At 39.3% G+C, this 18,694-nt stretch overlaps 1 protein-coding gene across 1 annotated transcript in view; it reads left to right on the top strand.

Moving 5' to 3' along the window:
- The window catches only part of elfn2b (extracellular leucine-rich repeat and fibronectin type III domain containing 2b), a 59,575-nt gene extending 54,843 nt beyond the window's left edge, over positions 1-4,732 (top strand). Inside the window, exon 3 of the mRNA XM_072442475.1 lies at positions 1,500-4,732. Coding sequence (XP_072298576.1) covers positions 1,500-4,040 — 2,541 coding nt within the window. The 3' untranslated portion in view covers positions 4,041-4,732. The remainder of the gene's footprint in view (positions 1-1,499) is intronic.
- Positions 4,733-18,694: the final 13,962 nt, after the last annotated feature.

Here is an 18,694-nt window from a genome sequence, read left to right as displayed (position 1 = left end):
GCCTAATTAGACCCAAATGAAGCTAAAATGATGTGTTCAGAACATCTTGATAAAGCAAGATGTCAAGTCTGAAAACCTCAAGGAAATGATTAATCATTTCATATGAATTAAATAAATATTAAGATTATAGATTATTTCATTCATCAATTAGTTTCACCCATATTGCAACCTTAAAGGAGACATACTACACTTTTTTCAAGTACTTATTATTGAACTATAACATAACTAGATCATTATTTTACATATTGTTAAATCTAATTAATTCTTAATCTAAAATATCTTAGTCATAAAAATAGGTCCATTAACTTCATGTTCAAAACTCTTCATAATGAAAAGCGGCAGATTTACATTTACTTTTTTTTTTTATAATATATTTTTTTAAGTGGCAAGAGCACTGCAGTCAGAGTGTTAATTTATCAAATAATTGCTTATTTGTGGGTGGGGCGAGGGGGTAGGTGAAAACAGGAATTTGAACTTGAGCTTCAATTGCAGGACAATACAAGATTACTAAAATATGAATTAATCAAAATACTCGGAGTAAACAATGGAAGAGAAAACATTGGAAAAAGGTTAAAATAGTTGACTTTGCCTTTGATGCAACACTTTTTTTTGTAGATTCAATCTTTTCTATGGTAAAACACTGAATACGGTTTCGTTCCGAAATATTTGTCGCAAAATAAACACCAAATGTAGTTAAAATATGTGAGAGGTTGAGGGGTTTTGAAGCCATATGCTGCCACATAAACAGTGAAGTGTTGCTCGTTTAGTTCAGCTTTATGTTCTCCACAGTGCACTCCAGTTTACTGTTTATGTATGATGACTCAAGCAAACTCAATAAAACACCAACACATCTCTAATAAAATGTAAATGTCACAATGTCAAATTAAAGGTGCACTTTGGAATTTGTGTTCGTGATCAGCACAGCATTACTTGCCTGACCAGCCATTCCCAACACATTTTGGCAAACTACTTATCAAAACTGTGTGTGGGTCTGGGGCTCGACCGCTGCGTTTCAATTTCTAGGGCGGAGTTTAGAGCAGAGACAGAACCGTCTGGGCGGGGCTGGCGGGTCAGGCAACATCATTACAGGTGTCTTTGAACTCAAATATACCTTTAAAAACATGCATTCTTGTGAGCATGGTCTCTTTTCCACGGACCTGACCTGTAACTTGGGCTGGTAGTGTCACCTACATATATCAACAGAGATAAATAAGTTATTTTCCATAGTGTGGCACATTCTTGGATAAGAAATAACATCTATTTGGAGAAATGCAGGTGGCGTACTTTCCACAAGAAAAGTTACATAGTTCACTTCAGCATGTAAAGCTTCTCAATCAATAAGTTTATTATTTTGGGAGTTGTTTTTATTACAATGTACTTCCAAAAAAGTCCTTACTTTCAACTGTACGTCATACACAGAGTGGGGGTTCTTCAACCTCTGCCAATACACAGTAAAATATTGACACATTTTTAAATATTAAACCATTGTGTTTTAACAGGTTCTCCAGCTGGGATACAACAAACTGACTAACCTCACCGAGGGCATGCTCCGCGGTCTGGGTCGAATGAACAGTCTCTTCCTCCAACACAACCTCATCGAAGTCATCGCCAACAACGCCTTCTGGGAATGCCCTAGCCTCAGCAGCATCGACCTATCGTCTAACAAGCTAGCTCGAATTGACCCATCCACATTTGCAGTCCTTAGTCGTCTTATGGTGTGTGAACTGGCAGCCAATCCGTTCCACTGTGGGTGCGATTTGTACAGCTTTTTATTTTGGTTAGAGTCTTTCAATAATGTTACCCACACTTACGATCGCTTGCAATGCGAAACCCCGCGAGAAATGTTCGGGTATCCATTATTGAGCCCGATTGCGGCTGGACCGGCGACTCGAAATGCCAAAAATATTCTATCGTCACGCTGCCGAGATGGAGTGATGATATCAGGGTATACTTCGCTCCCACCCGACTTAGATGGACCTTCAGGGATCGGACCGGATATGTTTGGTGGGATCGGGCCCTACTACCAACCGACCACCTCGTCCTCGTCTGCAGACCGCAGTTTCACCCCCACCATCAAGCTTCGCCATGTGTCTTTGTTGTCCGCCTCGCTCTTGGTGAACATCCCGCGTCCCTACAGCAAAATGTACATCCTTACTCAGTACAATTACACGTTTGTCTCCGACGTTATGAATTTGAAGAACACAAAGGAGCTGATCACGCTGAACAAACTCAAGCCGCATACAAACTACACATTCTGCGTAGCGTCCATTCGAAACTCGCAGCGATACAACCACACCTGTATTTCCTTTGCCACGCGAGCCCAAAATCCAGACGAAATGCCGCCTTCCCCTTCCACAACTACCCACTATATAATGACCATTGTGGGATGCCTCTTTGGTATGCTAATCTTTCTAGGGTTTGTCTATTACTGTCTGCGTAAGAAGCGCATGCACGATGAGAAAAAGAAATCCGTATGCGTGAAAAAGACGATCCTGGAAATGCGTTATGGGCCAGAGGTGGCAGCAGCGGTGGCCAACGACCCCTCTGCCGTACAAAAGCTCCAGGAGCAGTCCAGGGACCATCACCAGTACCAGCACCATCATGGAAACAAACTGCCCATGTCAACGTCATCCAGCTCGGGCATGCTCCACTCTGCCAACACCACCTCCTCTAGACTCTCATGTATTCCACAGGTAGAAAAGATGGCCACAGCTTTTTCAGAGGCGTTGACAACAAACAAGGGGAACTATATGGATATTCGGACAGGGGCAGGGATGGAGAGGTTGGGAGATGCTGCTCATGGAGGTTTGAGGGCAGAGGACTTAAGAGATGATGATGGGACAGATATGGGAGAGGACTCGGATGACGACGGCCGCGGTTCTGCATCAGAGATCTCTACCATCGCCATGGAGGTGGATAAGGTCAACCAGATTATCAACAACTGCATAGATGCTCTCAAACTGGACGCAGCCGCGGTTGCTGCTTCAGGGGTCTCCACGAGTACCACGTCATCCTCCAACCCCACCTCTCCTCCCCCAAATAGTAACTCCTCACTCACCCGTGGCCTCATCCCACTCTCTTCTAGTATGATGGAGACATGCCCAGTCACTCCTCAGAGTAAAGCCCCTACTCCTATTCCCCCTTTGAATGTCCCATTGTCAGAGAGGCCAGGAATCACCGGTGGAGGTTTTGTTGTCTCTCCCCCCTATCGCCCCCCTCCACCGGCCACCGCTGTACGCCCCATCCAGCGACAAATGAGTGCAGACGCAGCAAGTGCTGGAGTAAATGCTGTGAAGAAACAGTGCAGCACCACCTCTTGTGGCTCTATGGGGCGAGACCGGGATCGTGGTAGTGCTAGAATCTATAGTCTGGATGTTTCTGAGCCACGGAGTCCAGATGGGTGCAACCAAGCAAAGCAGCAGTATCCTGACCGGGCCAGCCCTGTGGGCTGTGGGGAGCCCCTGGAAAGGCTACCGTTAGTGGGTGGTGGGAGTTGTGGAGGAGGGGGTGGTGGCTGCGACAGTGGTGGTGTTGGTGCTCAGCATCAGGAGAACCAGAGGTCTCACCATTACCACCAGCAGCCTCACCAGCAGCCCCACCAGCAGCCCCACCAGCAGCCTCAACAGCAGCCCCAACAGCAGCAGCAGCAGCTAGATGTGCAGCAGGACTACCATTGCTCGGAGCACCGCCACTCTGTTCCAGCTCTGTATTATGAAGGCTCCCACCAGGGCTCCCCAGCCCAGAAGGTGTCCTTTCTGAAGCCCCTGACCCGTTCCCGGAGAGATGCAGCCTCCTACTCCCAGCTGTCCCCTGTGCGCCACCATTCCAGTTACTCCGGGTACTCCTCCAGCCCAGAGTACTCAGAGAGTACGCTGCGTATATGGGAGCGTTTTCGACCATACCGCAAAGGGCAGCGTGATGAGGCTTGTTATGTTACAGCTGGAAATGCCCTTCGCAAAAAGGTGCAGTTTGCGAAAGGAGAGGACCTCCATGACATTCTCGATTATTGGAAGGGCGTGTCAGCGCAGCAAAAATTGTGACTGGAGGACCTAGTGTGATCCATTTGCAGAAAAGAGTTGAGACACTTCTCCTCTTGACACAGTAGAGAGCAGTGACCGCTGTATACTGTGGTACAGTACCTGACAGGATTGCCTTGGAGTTTTGTTGGCATGCTAGGTGTATAGAAAATGTGCAAAGACCAATGACTGCAAAACTGTGCCTGGAAATGAAAGTCATTATGGTGTTTTACTTTCACTTCATTGTAGCATCATTTTGGGTCATTCTGAGTTCAGCTTTTGTTTGGGCACAGGAAGCAGATATCAGCTGTGTAATTACTATGATTTGCACATGGTTTTGTGGCTGTTTCAGTGCCCTGTTTTCAAAGGTTATTTAAAGAGGCAGACTCTTGGACACTCTCAGTACAGGATGATTTGGTGCTGTTTGAACATTACAACACACACGGCTTTGCATTCGACATGGATCAGAAGGCACTAATTCATTTTATAAAGAGCTCTGACTGACTCTTGGTATTTCAGTTGTGACTATTGCACAGAACATATTTTAAGCAATCACAAGTATATTTTAGTCTGCATCATTGTGCATATGCCCCTTTTAGTCCATGTGTGTATCATACATTTCTAACACTGCCTTTAACAGTAGTATAACAAGTGATAATGAAAATGGTGTGTTAAATCTAACCGAATGGACAGCTGCTTGTCAAAACAATTTCCCAAGCCAGAGCATGCGGAGAGGATCTACACTACATGACAAATGAGCTTTTAGCAGTCACCTGAAGCTGCCAGAGTGATATGACCCTAAAGTGACCACGCAGCAAAGCAAATTGAAGAGAAATGAAGACGGGTGCGTGAATGTAGGCAGAGTCCACGTAGGTACAAGCAGTATGTATCTTATATATTTTTATCTATTACATGCAACAATACATTCCACATCTCTTCTCTTGCATTATCCCAACGAGGCACAGAGAGGAGAACAGGAGATCTGCCACTACTGCCAGTTATTCCGTTACCGTCTTGGACATAATCCCGGTGTCGTCTTTTGGATAAATCAATTAGCCAACATGTCGCAGGCATGTTAGCTAGCACTTTACGCCCTCATGATTGTGTGTTTGGCTGTGTGGTGCACAGTGGTTAGTGGGTGTTAGCATGCTGTGTCAGACTTAGCCAAATTGTATTTTAATAATAGTGTCAATATATTGCCCAGTGGCTGGTTGTCTAAATCTAAACAAGAGATGTATTTATAATGGCATGAACAAATTGAATTTATATTTATACATATGATTTCTTAGTCTTACATCAACTGATAGCAGTGTGCTAAAATCCAATACGTGCTGTATTTTTTTTTTTTTTCCAATCAACTACTACAATGTACCTTTGAACAATTATACCAATAGGCTATTATATAATGTGATTCTCGTACCCCAAAATGTGAAAAATAAATCAATGGTGTTCCACATTTCTGTTTAGGGCAATAATCAAGGGAAGATACAGTAACAGGGCCGTTTCTAGCAAAAAGCAAACTAGGGTAAATGCTCAGGGGCCCAAAAGCCACCAGGGGGCCTCAAGGAAACTGTTAATGGTTTGAGAATTGGTGTTGTGTTATGTCATCCGTTATAGTAAATTTGCATATTTTTCCATTCTAAAATAATTTACAATTTGAATTATTTCAAATTTGACTCACAATTGTTAGTATTTTTGTTTGTTGAGCTTTTGATAATTCATTGATGATTTAGTCACAGTCGGTTTATATTTCTCTCATTTGTATAATTATATATATATGAATGTAAATCTCTCCCACCGGGGCCGCCCAGATAGATCATTTTGTAAGGGCCCCAGCTAGAAACAGTCCTGTTTAGCAACAGCATATTGATTTTGTGACAATCGTTATTTGCCTGTTTACCCTTATAGCTGGATGTTGGATGATCTGTGTGACCAGAAAAGCTCTTTTTAGGGCAGTCAGGTTAAATGTTGTTCTGTAGAGCTCAATAGTGCCCACCCATCTCTGATTCAGGAAGTACATTTCCCATTGTGCAACAGGAAATCTAATGGTCAAAACGTAATAATGAAAACACAATTACCTGAAAATTGATCAAAAGAAATTCAGTTTACACGTCTCACTGTAGATTAATGTATAAATTAGACTTGAATTTGGAATCAAATACATTTTGCAGTAGACATGAGTCTGTGCGACAGTAGCTCATATTGACAACTTTACTCCACAAGAAATATGATGGCCTGTCATTCCCCATTGTATCAGTTCACAATCAGTACTAAATAAAAATTAAATCTGTATCTGGGAAAATCAAACCAGAAGCATCTGGGCATCATTTATCATTGTGACAGAAGCGTCGGCAAGCTACATTTAAAATGCTATCAGTTTATTTGACTGTTTAAAGTTGGTGCCGTTCCAGTGTGGCTTCAACAGTTTACTGATTGTCCCCTCTCTCTCATCCCCGTTTCATCCTGCACTGTCCTGTCCAGTGAAGAACATGGAAAATGTATGAAATCTAAAAATAAATGAAAAATGTATTCAACAGGTCAGTCCAGAGAAACACCTTGGTCAATTAACTTTAGTGCCATATTTTATGTGTTGATGATGTTGGCGATAACGGCGGGGACAATATTTCACGTGTTTAGATCAAAAAATAAATATCAACTCTCTCAAGCTTCAATTAATGGTGAACAAAGACTAAGACTGTGATATTATAGTGTTTCTCTATATTTAAATCATGAAAATAGAGTCAGGCTAATGACTAGCATGGTTGACACAAATTCATGCTAGCAACAACAAACCAGCTAACGGGCTACTTCCTGGTTCACAATGAATATACTTTATACGTCAATATGCAGACTTTTGAGCTGCTTTTAAAATATAGTTACTTCCGTTACTTCCAGAACTCAGAGGTGTGCACCATTGAGCTTTATTTAATGATGGCGATGAGACGGTTGTGTGTAAGCTCCATTGAAAATAGGTCTTGTCCATGTTTACACTCGCTCAAGATGCTAATCCTCCACATTTTGTACTTTGGGTGTTTACGGCATCGCATCGTTTGTGTGCTCAACAACATACGTGCTCGGAAACAAATGCTGTGATCTCCCATCGCGCGGGATCCCAGCGTTTCTGAAGCAGGTTGTTACTGTGATTTACAAGCAAAACGGAAAAAAATAATAATCAGAGGTTAAATGTCTACGTGTAAATCCCGTGATACAGACGTCCTCATCTGCCAAGTGTGAAGACGTGAAGGACGCGGAGACGCTGATTAGATGCAAGGTGACAGGACACAGCTGACATATTTGCCTACCAAAATAACACAATGCTTTTCTCATGCATTTTTTAATATTTACTTACAATATTTGTTTTTTATTGTATAGAGAAATTTAGAAATGTTCAAGATGTAAGATAAGTATGATTTATGTTAACAAAGTGCTTTTCTGCTCGCGTGTCGTGTTCTTAAATCTCAACTTTCATGTGCTATAAGAAGTGCCAAAGTTTGGTTTATTTATCAATTTTCATATTTATTTTCATATCCATTATTTGTTCTGTTTTTGTGGTTGAAATGTTTATTTATGAATTTACATCAAGAAATTGCCAATTCTCTTTTAAAAATCCAGAATATCCTTTGCAACATTCTAGAAATATCACTAAATTGTAACATTATTAGTATCACGTAGTTTATGGAGAGGCTGAGGGGGCTGATGGTTCTGCTGCTGAGGAGGAGACTATGATTGGCTGACGGCAAAAGACAGATGCACTGATAAAAATAGTACATATTATTCATTTATAAATGTTAATTGGTTCACCTCTAACCAGGAAGTTTATTTTAATAAGATGAACAGAAAATATTAAATAAATAAATATTTGGACTGTAAAAAAACAAGCAAAAAAACCTACAGATTTTAAGATGAAATATGTTTTGCATACAATATACTGATATTTCAATTAATTTCAATCTATGTTTTTTTTCTTATTTATTTAGTTATAATGTTAAAGCCCAAGTGTGTAGCTTTTTAGCCAAAAAATAAAACTAAAAGGAGGATTTTTTGCACTAAAAAACTTGGAAAAACTGGAGAAATGAAAATATTGTTTCTTGTTGGCATAAAACGTACCTTTCTCCAGTTTAAAACAGTTTACGTTGATAAGATGAAAGCAAGACTCATAAAAAAAAACATCTTATCCTTTCATCTTCATTAAACTCCAGTTACTTTTGCAAATATCTCAGAATATTATGGTAAAAAAAGCGATTCAGTCATCGTCGGACCTGTGTGTGCCTGTTTTCCTCCCGAACCCTGGGAGCCTGCTCACTCCAAGATCGATAGTCTTTTCTGACGCCGCGGTCGAGTTGTTTGTCTCTGAGCCAAAGGAAAGCCAGACTCCAATAATTCTTCAAATGTCCACGGACGTTTGTGAGACGGGGAAAAAAGGCGGTAAATCAAGTTGATACCGATTTTTAGTTCTGTTCAGATTTGTTTTCAGTTTGCTTCTGTACCGTGTTTGTTCAGGTAAAAGATTTGTCTCAGTTTGATTCTGGGTTTATGTCCTTGATTTGCACTGTGGTAGTCCTGTTTTGGTCCGGACACGGCTTAATCCTCACTAAAGGCTACAATTTATTATTTTCAAATGGTCATTTTAGTTTTAATTGTAGTTTAATTATACAAAATCAACTTCAAACAACATCAAACGAGTCCAAATGTTTTCATAATTAATTGGAGCATTTCAATTAGTTGGATATTAAGCTTTGGTGTTAGTTATTATTATAAGCATGAAGAGAATATGAGAATAATTATGAAAAGAGAAAAGGTTAGGTAACTGAAACACTGTACTAAAAACATGGGATTTTCTTGCCATTTCAGAGCTCAAAATGATTTCAAGCGTTAGTTAAGTTGTACATTCTCACTGTTATGACTTGTTTTGGCGGTGTCTTGCGTGTTAATAGAATCTATAGAACTGTAACAACAAAAAAATACCTAAAATTCAACAGTCTGACCATTTTGTTTTTCGTCCAAAATGGAGCCCCGGCCTTCATCTCTGACACGATGAGTCAGCATGAGTCACGGCCTGCACAGTTTGACTAAAACCAAGAGAAAATGACTCAAAGCAAAGTGAGAGGAGATTTAAGCGAATACGGGCCGACAGTGTGGGTAAAAGTGCTGCATGAGTGAATCTCAAAGGGTAAAAAGTTGTGCAATTTCTCTTTCTTTTATTTGTCCTTTTTTTAAAGATATAACCCTCTGTAGCGATGGCTGTGGCGACGTAAGAATGAGCCGAGAAAACTCATTATGACAACTATTGTAAGCATATTGTAGATAAAAGGACTGGACAATGGATTAAAATAATGAGGAAAACTGCAATTTCGGTGTAAAACAAAACGAAACACACTGGACGATATACAAAACATGTGTTAATACTTTCTTAGGTTTTTGTTCACGCTCCACTCTGTTGGTCCTGGTTTGTCCATCCTCTTCAAGTCCTGTTCTTAGTTTAGTTTATGGTCTTGTCTCCCTTTTTTATGCATTTTTTGGCTCACTTTGCTCTTTCAGTCTGCACCGAAAGATGTTTTATTGTTCCAACTTTCATCCATGGGTTTATATGGGTTTACTGCTACTAACTTCAAAGATTATTTCCTTAAAATGTATTTAAAGATCAGACCTTAAAGTAGCACATTCACACACCAAACTTAAGATCTTAAATTGATTGATTTATTAAACTTTGAACCCCCCCATTTTTTTTATGCAAATTTTCAGTTAAATTAAATTAACTTATATTCAAATTTGCTCTGTATTTTATTCTATTTTTTAATCCTATACAAAATGAAACAAGATTTAAATGCCCCAAATATAGGCATTTTTATTAATTAAACACATTGGGCCTTAATCTGAAATTCTGATTTCGACTTGTGCTTTAATTTTTTTTGTATGTCTTCTTTCTTTCTTTCTATTATTCTTTTTTTTTTTTTTTTTTTTCTATTATTCTTGCTATTTAATTTACCATTATTTTTTGTGTTCTCATTGATCTCATTTTGGCTTTTGTGTTCTTGTATTTAGTGTTTTTAAATTCAGAAAACACAAAAAAAAACATTAGCAACTACCGAAGAAGTTTCAAATTGATATAATAAATAAAAGTTGGTCTCGACACACAGACTCTGGCGCGTGTGAATCATCGTCAGATACATCTTTGGCATGCATCAGCTCTGACAAATTCTTTCATTAGGTATCTTTGCACCTTTTTGTCTAATAGCCCATTAAGTCCATTACGGCTAACAGAGGGAGCTTAGCCTGTGTCGGATAATGTGCCAAATTTGTCAAATGGAAGCAGTCCGTTTCCCGTCCTGTTGGCGACGGGCGCACAGGGGCTCGCGGGCATGAAATTATAGCCATGCCAGTTTTTAAGGTTATCCTAATTTGCGTGTTATCCAGGGCTGAGTCACAAAGGAAGTCAGCTGGGAGCAATTAAAAATGTCCCCGCCATGACTAATTTCTTGGTCACTGTCTGTGATTTACGAGGCAGCTCAGATGGGCCCCGAGTGCTTTTTTGTCTTTTTTTTTTTTTTAACAAATTCATCCTCATCTAGGGCCGTTTCTAGATACAGGTAGACAATGTAAAAGGCATGGGCTCCTAAATACGAAAGGGGCCCCACCCATACCAAACGTTTTTATGTCATGTTTATGAAATGTTGCTGTTTTCTATAGATCCAATTCAGATGTTGTTTTTTTTGTGTGCATTTTTTTTAAACATTCAAAGAAAAAAACTTTTATTTTTAGGTGGCAAACTTTATTCATCCAAAAGGGACTTGATAGTACATACAAATCATATACCTTATCATTAAGAGCAATTCAATCTAAATAAAACAGAAACATTTGAATAAAAAACAAAAAATTAACCTTTATTCAACCAGGTAAAAAACAAAAGTATTGAGATACCAAGTCGGATCTGGGTCAAAAGAGACTGCAGCACACGCCATGAAAACATTTAAAAGCATAGACAATGTTCATAGAATTATCACCCAAAAACTCCCTCAAAGAAATCAGCTCAAGAAGTTTTAGTTCATTTTGAAACTTTTCCAAGCTGTGGGAGCAGCATAACAGAACTTTGCTTCCACAAGTAAGTCTATTTCGTATATACTATGGAATAAAAAACTTAAGTGACAGCAAATAATCAACGTTTTTCAGTCGTGCAGTGTGTAGTTCAGCGATTAAACTATTCTGAACTACATTTTGACCTAGAGCCTTCCCAAATCAAGAAACGGCCCTGTCAGCCGCCCGTAGGTAATTTTTTCAGAAAGCCCATCTTTAGCACAGACAGCAGATTCAAAAATAGAATCAATCCATAGAGTGCAACGTCTTAAAAAATTCAGATATGCAAATACGCATCTGCAGGGGTTGAGTAGACTTTCCTTTGTCAGCTTTTTGTCCACAGCAAGAAGAAACTGACAAGTTTTCATGTTTCACACTGCAAAAAACAAAACATCATTGTACATTTTTATTTTTTTACCTGAGGAGAAAAGCACTTTGAAAAAACAGGACACCATATTGAAATGCTTTATTTATGAACACAAACATACATTTATTTCAGTGATGGTTTTGTGCCCAAAGAAGGGCGAAAAGGACTTTTGGAATTCTGTGAAATATATCTGTGAATTTTGTACAAACAAAACAAAAAAAATGGACTTATGAAAAAGAAAAAAAAGAAAAGAAAAAAATGCTTCAATGGATGTTTTATACTCGGCCTGATCTTGAGTGTGAATTTTGATTTTCTGTCTGTTTTTTTGTTTTTCTCAAAGGGCGGGGGGTTGACTTTTAATACTTACAATGATATTATATGTTATAAAGGTTTAAGAACAGAGAAAGTTTAACAGTGTATGACATTAAAAAGATAAAGTTGTTATATTTGCATGACTTCCTGTGTTTATTTTTTGAGACACATAAAATACGACTGCAGCGCTTGAAAAGAATCCATCAACATTATTTTTGTGTTATATCTTTCCAAACTGGAGGCTTGTATCATAATAACAGCATTGACATTAACATGACCAAAGACATGTATTTTAGAAATGTTTAACTGGTTATATTTTAATATATAAATTCAGAATTTCAGTAACTCAATCAATAGTAAAAAAACAAAACACAAACATATTAACTTTACTCACTAACAGTATCAGGCTTACTCATCAATTTATTTTTAAAGAACACAATACATCTTTTGCTATTTTAATAAATACATAAAAGCTCCACAGAGTAACTTTTTAGCCAAAATGTAGACTAAAATAAAAGTTTTTTTTTTTTTTTTTGCACTAAAATATATGAAAAACTTTGTCTTTACTGCAAGTGTGCATCTCCACAAACCTTACTTTCTTCCATGGACATATTGTTCCTTTGGCTATAATATTCCACAGTATGGCAATAAACGTATCTATCTCCATGACGAAAAATGTGCTCTTAACTTTCCATTTCCGTGAAATCATTCAGGTGACATGCCACTTACAGAAATAAATCCAGATTCCAGTCGATCAAGTTTTCAGAGTGGATTACAGTAATTATTTCAAAAACATTGACTTTTATTTCATCATGCAAACACACACACACACACACACACACACAGACACACAAACACATATTTTAATGAATGGCTTAAAATATGAACCATCACTGCACTATGGATTTCCCTCAGCGCTCCTGCAGCATCAACACTTTCCATATCATATCATCAGCAGTACAGCCTTCTCCCCGTCGAGCCCAACACTCATAAATCCACCCTGTTTAGAGCTACCATTAAAACGTGTCCTAAGTAATTAGCTCTTAAGTGGCTTGTGCTAATGCTAAATGTTAATTAAATTACTTTTCTGAACGTGCTAGGTGATCTGATCAGGGTGCTCTCGCTCTCAAAAACACACGATCCTCCAGTGATTGTAGAAGTGTAGCGTGAATGATCGCCATAAATGACTTCCATACGCCCCAAAGTCCATTTAATAAGCAATAAATGTTGATCTATGGTCCTCACAAGATGTTGTATTAATATTTCCATTAATTAACATGTTGGCCTGATTAGTTAAAAGTGCATTATGTAACTTTTCTACTGTAAAAACTGAGATTGAACTGATCTATCCTGGATTTGTTCAATTACAGGTGTTGTTATGGCTCAAAATTAGCTTGAAAAACATGAATTTAGACCCTCCACCAGAAAAGGGACACAGTGCATCTTTAAGAATATATTGATGTATATTTTGAAAGTTATGGGCCTGAATTGTTAAAGTGGTTTCACTCCAAAATGTTGAATTGCCAACTCTTTGTGAAGAATATTGACTTTAAAAACACAGAGGAGCACTTCTGCATTACCACAGGATGACATCGTGCAATGGGTTCAAGCATTAGATATTCAAATGTGTGAATGAGACCAAACACGACTCCTATATTGTTTTTTTTTCTAAAGAACCCACATTATGTTTACATTGTTACAACGGTCAAATGTTTCAGTTTGGGTCATTTGAGAAGGAACGACTTAAAGGATGGTCCACAACTTTAAAATCCCTGCAAAAAAAGTACTAGAAAGTCACAGCACAAGAAAAAGAAAAGGTGAACAACCACGATAAAAAGGTGTTAGCATATCTGCACAACGCAGGGCAGGAAGCCAAGAAACATGCTACGTTGTTAGCGAGATAGCTATATCATTACAGACCATGCAGCAATCCAATTGTAAACAACATTGTCTAAACCGGCAGTGGTAGAAAATCCATTACTTTGCTTCTGACAAATTCTTTTGCTTCAACGGAACAATAATGCATCTCTTGTAGCAATTTCTTCGGGCCGGATTATTGGTGCACAACGGCAAATTATGGTTGCATTTGTGTGCTGTTTAAATAAACTGAACAAAAATACAGACACAACACTTTTGCTCCCATTTTTCATGAGCTTTAAACAAAGATATGACACTTTTTCTATATCCACAAAAGACCCATATCTCACAAATATTGTTCACAAATGTCTCAATATCTGTCCCACTGAGCATTTCATATTAATAATTCATCAAACCTCACAACATCATCATCAAGATGCTGATGAGATGGAGAAGATAGAACACAGGTGTGCCTTAGACGGGCCACAAGAATAAATATAAGGCCGCTCTGAAATGTTCTGTTTTGCTTTATCAAGTCAGAAAACTGTATCTGGTGTGACCACCAAAATTGTTGGATATCGAAGACCCCCGAGATACTCTTCCACTTTAAGGACTCTCCATCCACACAAACGGTCCCAGTGCAGGTTGCAGGTCGCACCCTCCGACCCCCGACTGCACATCGAAATTCTGTCCATAAAAACTATAAACTGTGACAAAGGGCAGCCCTGGCAGAGTCCAACATGCACTGGGAACAGGTCTGACTTACTGCCGGCAATGCGAACACAGCTCCTGCTCCGGTCATACAGGGACCAGACAGCCCTGAGCAAAGGGCCCTGGACCCCGTACTCCCTGAGCAAAGGACACCACGACGGACATGGTTGAATGCCTTCTCCAGATCCAAAAAGCACTGATTGTATAAACTCTCTCAAGCATATAGTGCTGGTCCAGTGTTCCACTCTGCTCCTCCTGAATCAGTTGGATTATCCTCTCCAATACCATGGAAAAGACCTTAGGTCTATTGTGTTTAGTCAACTAATTTAACTTAAATAAACACTTGTTACAAATCCTCTTACTTCTCTTTAAAGGCTATATGACAGGTTAGACCACACTCAAACATTTCACTAAAACATTTCACTAAAACATTTCACTAAAACATTTCACTAAAACATTTCACTAAAACGTAGTGAACACAATTAGATTTCAGATTTTACTCAAGATTTTGTTTTGTTTTGAAGTTTGACCATTTTTGTAAAGTTTAGAATTTATACTTCCTGGTTGGACATGGGCAGCACAACAGTTACGTAGCAACCATACTGTAAACAACAGCCAAAATCCATATAAATTAAACAACAGTTATGATTTTACAAACAATTATATCATACAACACCTTAACTTTGTCAAATTAGTTAAAAACTGTCTGTAAATGGTGTCAGTTAAGTGTAATGGCACGTCACACATTGATGACGTCACAGAGGGATTCTGTTTTAAAAATCAGCACTACTTCCTGTAATTTGAAACTTTTATTTTTCAAAATATCTTCACAAACTGCAACTTAACAGAAGTAGAACAAGTGCTATCCTATCAAACTAAGTCATAATTAGAAAAAAACAGGATTAATCATAGTCATAGAGCCTTTAACATCAAACCTTTTGTCATTTTCTGGAGCTATGGTAACCGCACAGTAGCAGCGCTCACCCCCCTGTACATTGCAGACTCCCGCGGATACATTAGTTATTGTGTTAACGCCGGGGCAGTGACAGGGGGCCATAAGTCACCCCCCGTGTTTGCATTCTGGCTTGATAATGCTAGCCTTCCCTTGACACAGATATATAGCCTCGGTGTGTGGGCAGCTAGCTTTGCCAAAATCTTAAGTGGACTTCCCCGTGTCAATTACGAGGAAAAAATGGAAAGCATTAACCTCCGGGCTAAATCGTCTCTTCAGCTTGTCAACAGGGCTATGGCGTATTAGCTCTCAGTTATATTTTAATTGGATAAGAGTGCATTGTGATCAGATAAGCTACGTATTGCTATGCGGCAAGCTAATCGGACTAGCTAACCTCACGTCCCAGGGTCAGGGGAAGTGGGGAAAATGTTCAGAGAAGATACGGAATACACAATACACAAGTCAATTAGGGAAAATGGATTGGAAATGTAAATAAAGGATGTTACAATGCAAGCTAAATTCTTGGAGGCCCAATTTAGGTAACTGAAATTGGCTATTTTAATGACGAGAAAACAGTGGTTAGCCTTAAAAAAAAGAAGGTCCCAGGTTAATTATTTTCATGTGGGGTTAATGCAACTCAACAAATAAAAATGCAACAACAAAACATCCAGGATTATAGCCAAAACTAATTTCCATCCTTAGTCCTCTGCTGTGCTAAGGCCAGCTGCATAACCCACACGATTCTCCCTTTTATTTATTGGATTTGTTGTATAGTCCTTGCGTTTTACTCTGTGGAAGGGTCATATTGCTGTTTATCTGGTTAATTGGCTACAAACACCATCCTTACAAGAAAAGAGAATGTGGACCTTTGTGAAAAAGGACAGAACAAATCGCCAAACTCAAATCAAAATTTAAATTTTTGTTCCACAAGTCGGGGACAAGTGAGCGTGAGAGCCTCTATCCAGGACGAAACGTCCAAGATCCACAAGTACATCAAGGACAAGGCTCCTACAGATGATGTGCTCAGTGAATGTCTCAGACACTGGGGAACAGAGGATGATGAGGTGCTGGAGGGACCATCATGGGAGGACACGCCCCTACACGGGGATGTACCACCGGAACATAACTGAAGTGGCTGATATCACGAAATCCTACCCATGGTTAGAAAGAGCCGGACTGAAGGACAGCACAGAGGCCCTGATCATGGCAGCACAGGAGCCGGCCCTGAGCACCAGATCAATAGAGGCCCAGATCAACCAAACCAGACAAGACCCAAGGTGTAGGATGTCAAAGGGGCCCCTGAGACAATCCCACACATAACTGCAGGGTGCAAGATGCTGGCAGGGACAGAATACATGGAGTGTCATAACCAGGAGGCTGGCATAGTGTACAGAAACATCTGAGCAGGGTACGGGCTGGAGACCCCAAGGACAAAGTGGGAAACACTTCCAAAGGAGGAAGAGAACGACCGAGCCAAGGTCCTGTTGGACTTCCAGATTGACTGACAGAATACTAGTAGTAATGGGAAACCTACCAGACATGGTGGTGGTTGACAAGGTAGAGGAAAGCCGTTGTGGTTGACATGGCCAGTGTTGGGAAAGTTCACTTTCTACATGAACTAGTTCAGTTCATAGTTCACACATTTTAAAATGAACTAGTTCAGTTCTTTTTTTCAATATTATGCAATAGTTGTTCTAAATTATTTCCACAGCCCATATTCAACCACAGGCAGCAATTATTGTATTAGTTTAATGCTGAAACTATGTGTCAGATTTCATCTTCATATCCTTACCCAGGATTTACATTCACACTGAAGGGACAGACTTCCACAGAGGCAAAGTTTGCACAGAAATGCAGATTGTTCCCATCCTCACCGACATAAAACTCACGTAACTGGTCGTAGGGCGACTCTTGCTGCTCTGTCGCTGTCGCTGCTTTCAGTTTTGATGTGCATGCTCAGTGCGGTGCAACGCGCAAAATCTCTGTCTGTCTCCGCTATCTATCGCCTCAACAACTTCAGAGCTCTCACACTTGCCAGACAGAGGCTCTTTTTGGGCAACACAACGGTGTGTTTTTTGCCTAGAAGTCTCTAGAAATCTGACACCTTATTGAACAAAACTTGAACTTTCGTTCAATGAACGCGTTCAGGCACAACACTGGACTTGGCGATACCAAGTGATGGCAACATCAGGAAAAAGGAACACAAGAAACTGGAAACTAGTAACACTAGTCAAAGTCAAAGTTTTTCCAACCCTCGGGTCCCACAATGTTGGTGTTCTCTGACCCAAAATGCTGCATGTTTTATTACAATCATTTATAGAGAGAAAGTCTAATGAGATTTAGATGTGACTGAATGCAAAGTTACATGTGTGGATTTTATAATCCGTCCCAACCCTCAATAAAATGAGAAATTCTTTGCCCGTTTAAGAATCTAAAAATTATTGATCTAAAAATATCTTGAAGTAATAATTAAAATAGAAAAAAACGGCCTGGTCTGGCTCGGGACTTGAACCCAAGACCTTCCAGCTGGGTAAGATAGTACTTTGCTAATCATTGTCATACATTAGTCAAGATGCAGTTTGTATAGACAAGTTAGAAAGTAGAGCTGAGTTTTAATCCCTCTATTTCACAATACGCAGAATACCATCTGAAATGCAACTTAAGCACAAGGAACACATTTTCATGAATTTGTCAAACAATAACTGCTTGTTTAAACTATGGTTACTTTCAAACAAGGGACAACTATGCAAAAAAATGAGTATTCTCCCTTGTCATACGCACAAAAAGAATCTTTGTTTCCAAGACACATATTTTATCCCAATAAAATTGTCAGAAAAGTTGCCAGTGGATTTTACTTTCAGACTCTTCTTCGTACTAGGTTCAATGTCAGTTGATCGCAGGTTTGTCCATTTATTGGTATTCCAGACACAACGGAGCTCTGGGCCGTTCTCTCAAATGAAACGACTGGTCTTGTCACTGTCACAGATTGAAAACTCGGCTCCCTCGAAAGAAATGTCCCATCCGGAGAAGAAAGTGAACAAAAGGTAAGGCTTGATTTAGTTTGAACAGGAAATGTCCCGTGATTGGCCGTATTCAGCGGCAGAAAGATGCCGTTTTGTGCACGTTAACGTCCAAAATAAGCACTGAATACATTTAAACAACTTTAATTGAGTAGCAGATGGGCCAAGTATTTCAAGAATATTCTCAAGTACATTAACTTTTTTTTTTGAGTACTTTGTAAACATAACATTAGATTTAGAAAGGACAAGAAGGACAAAACCTGAAATAATCTAGTATTTTCAGCTCATATGCCACAAAAATGAGAACAACTAAATCAATCAAGCGGCAGTAAAAGTATGGCATTGGAAAACTTCTATGAGACAGTTAGCGTTTGGTAAATATCATTAA

This window comes from Eucyclogobius newberryi, unplaced genomic scaffold, assembly GCF_026437365.1.
Source record: "Eucyclogobius newberryi isolate DKJ021-1_F unplaced genomic scaffold, fEucNew1.0.hap1 SCAF_13, whole genome shotgun sequence".
NCBI classification, from domain to species: domain Eukaryota; kingdom Metazoa; phylum Chordata; class Actinopteri; order Gobiiformes; family Gobiidae; genus Eucyclogobius; species Eucyclogobius newberryi.
This window is presented reverse-complemented; position numbering and strand designations above follow the sequence as displayed.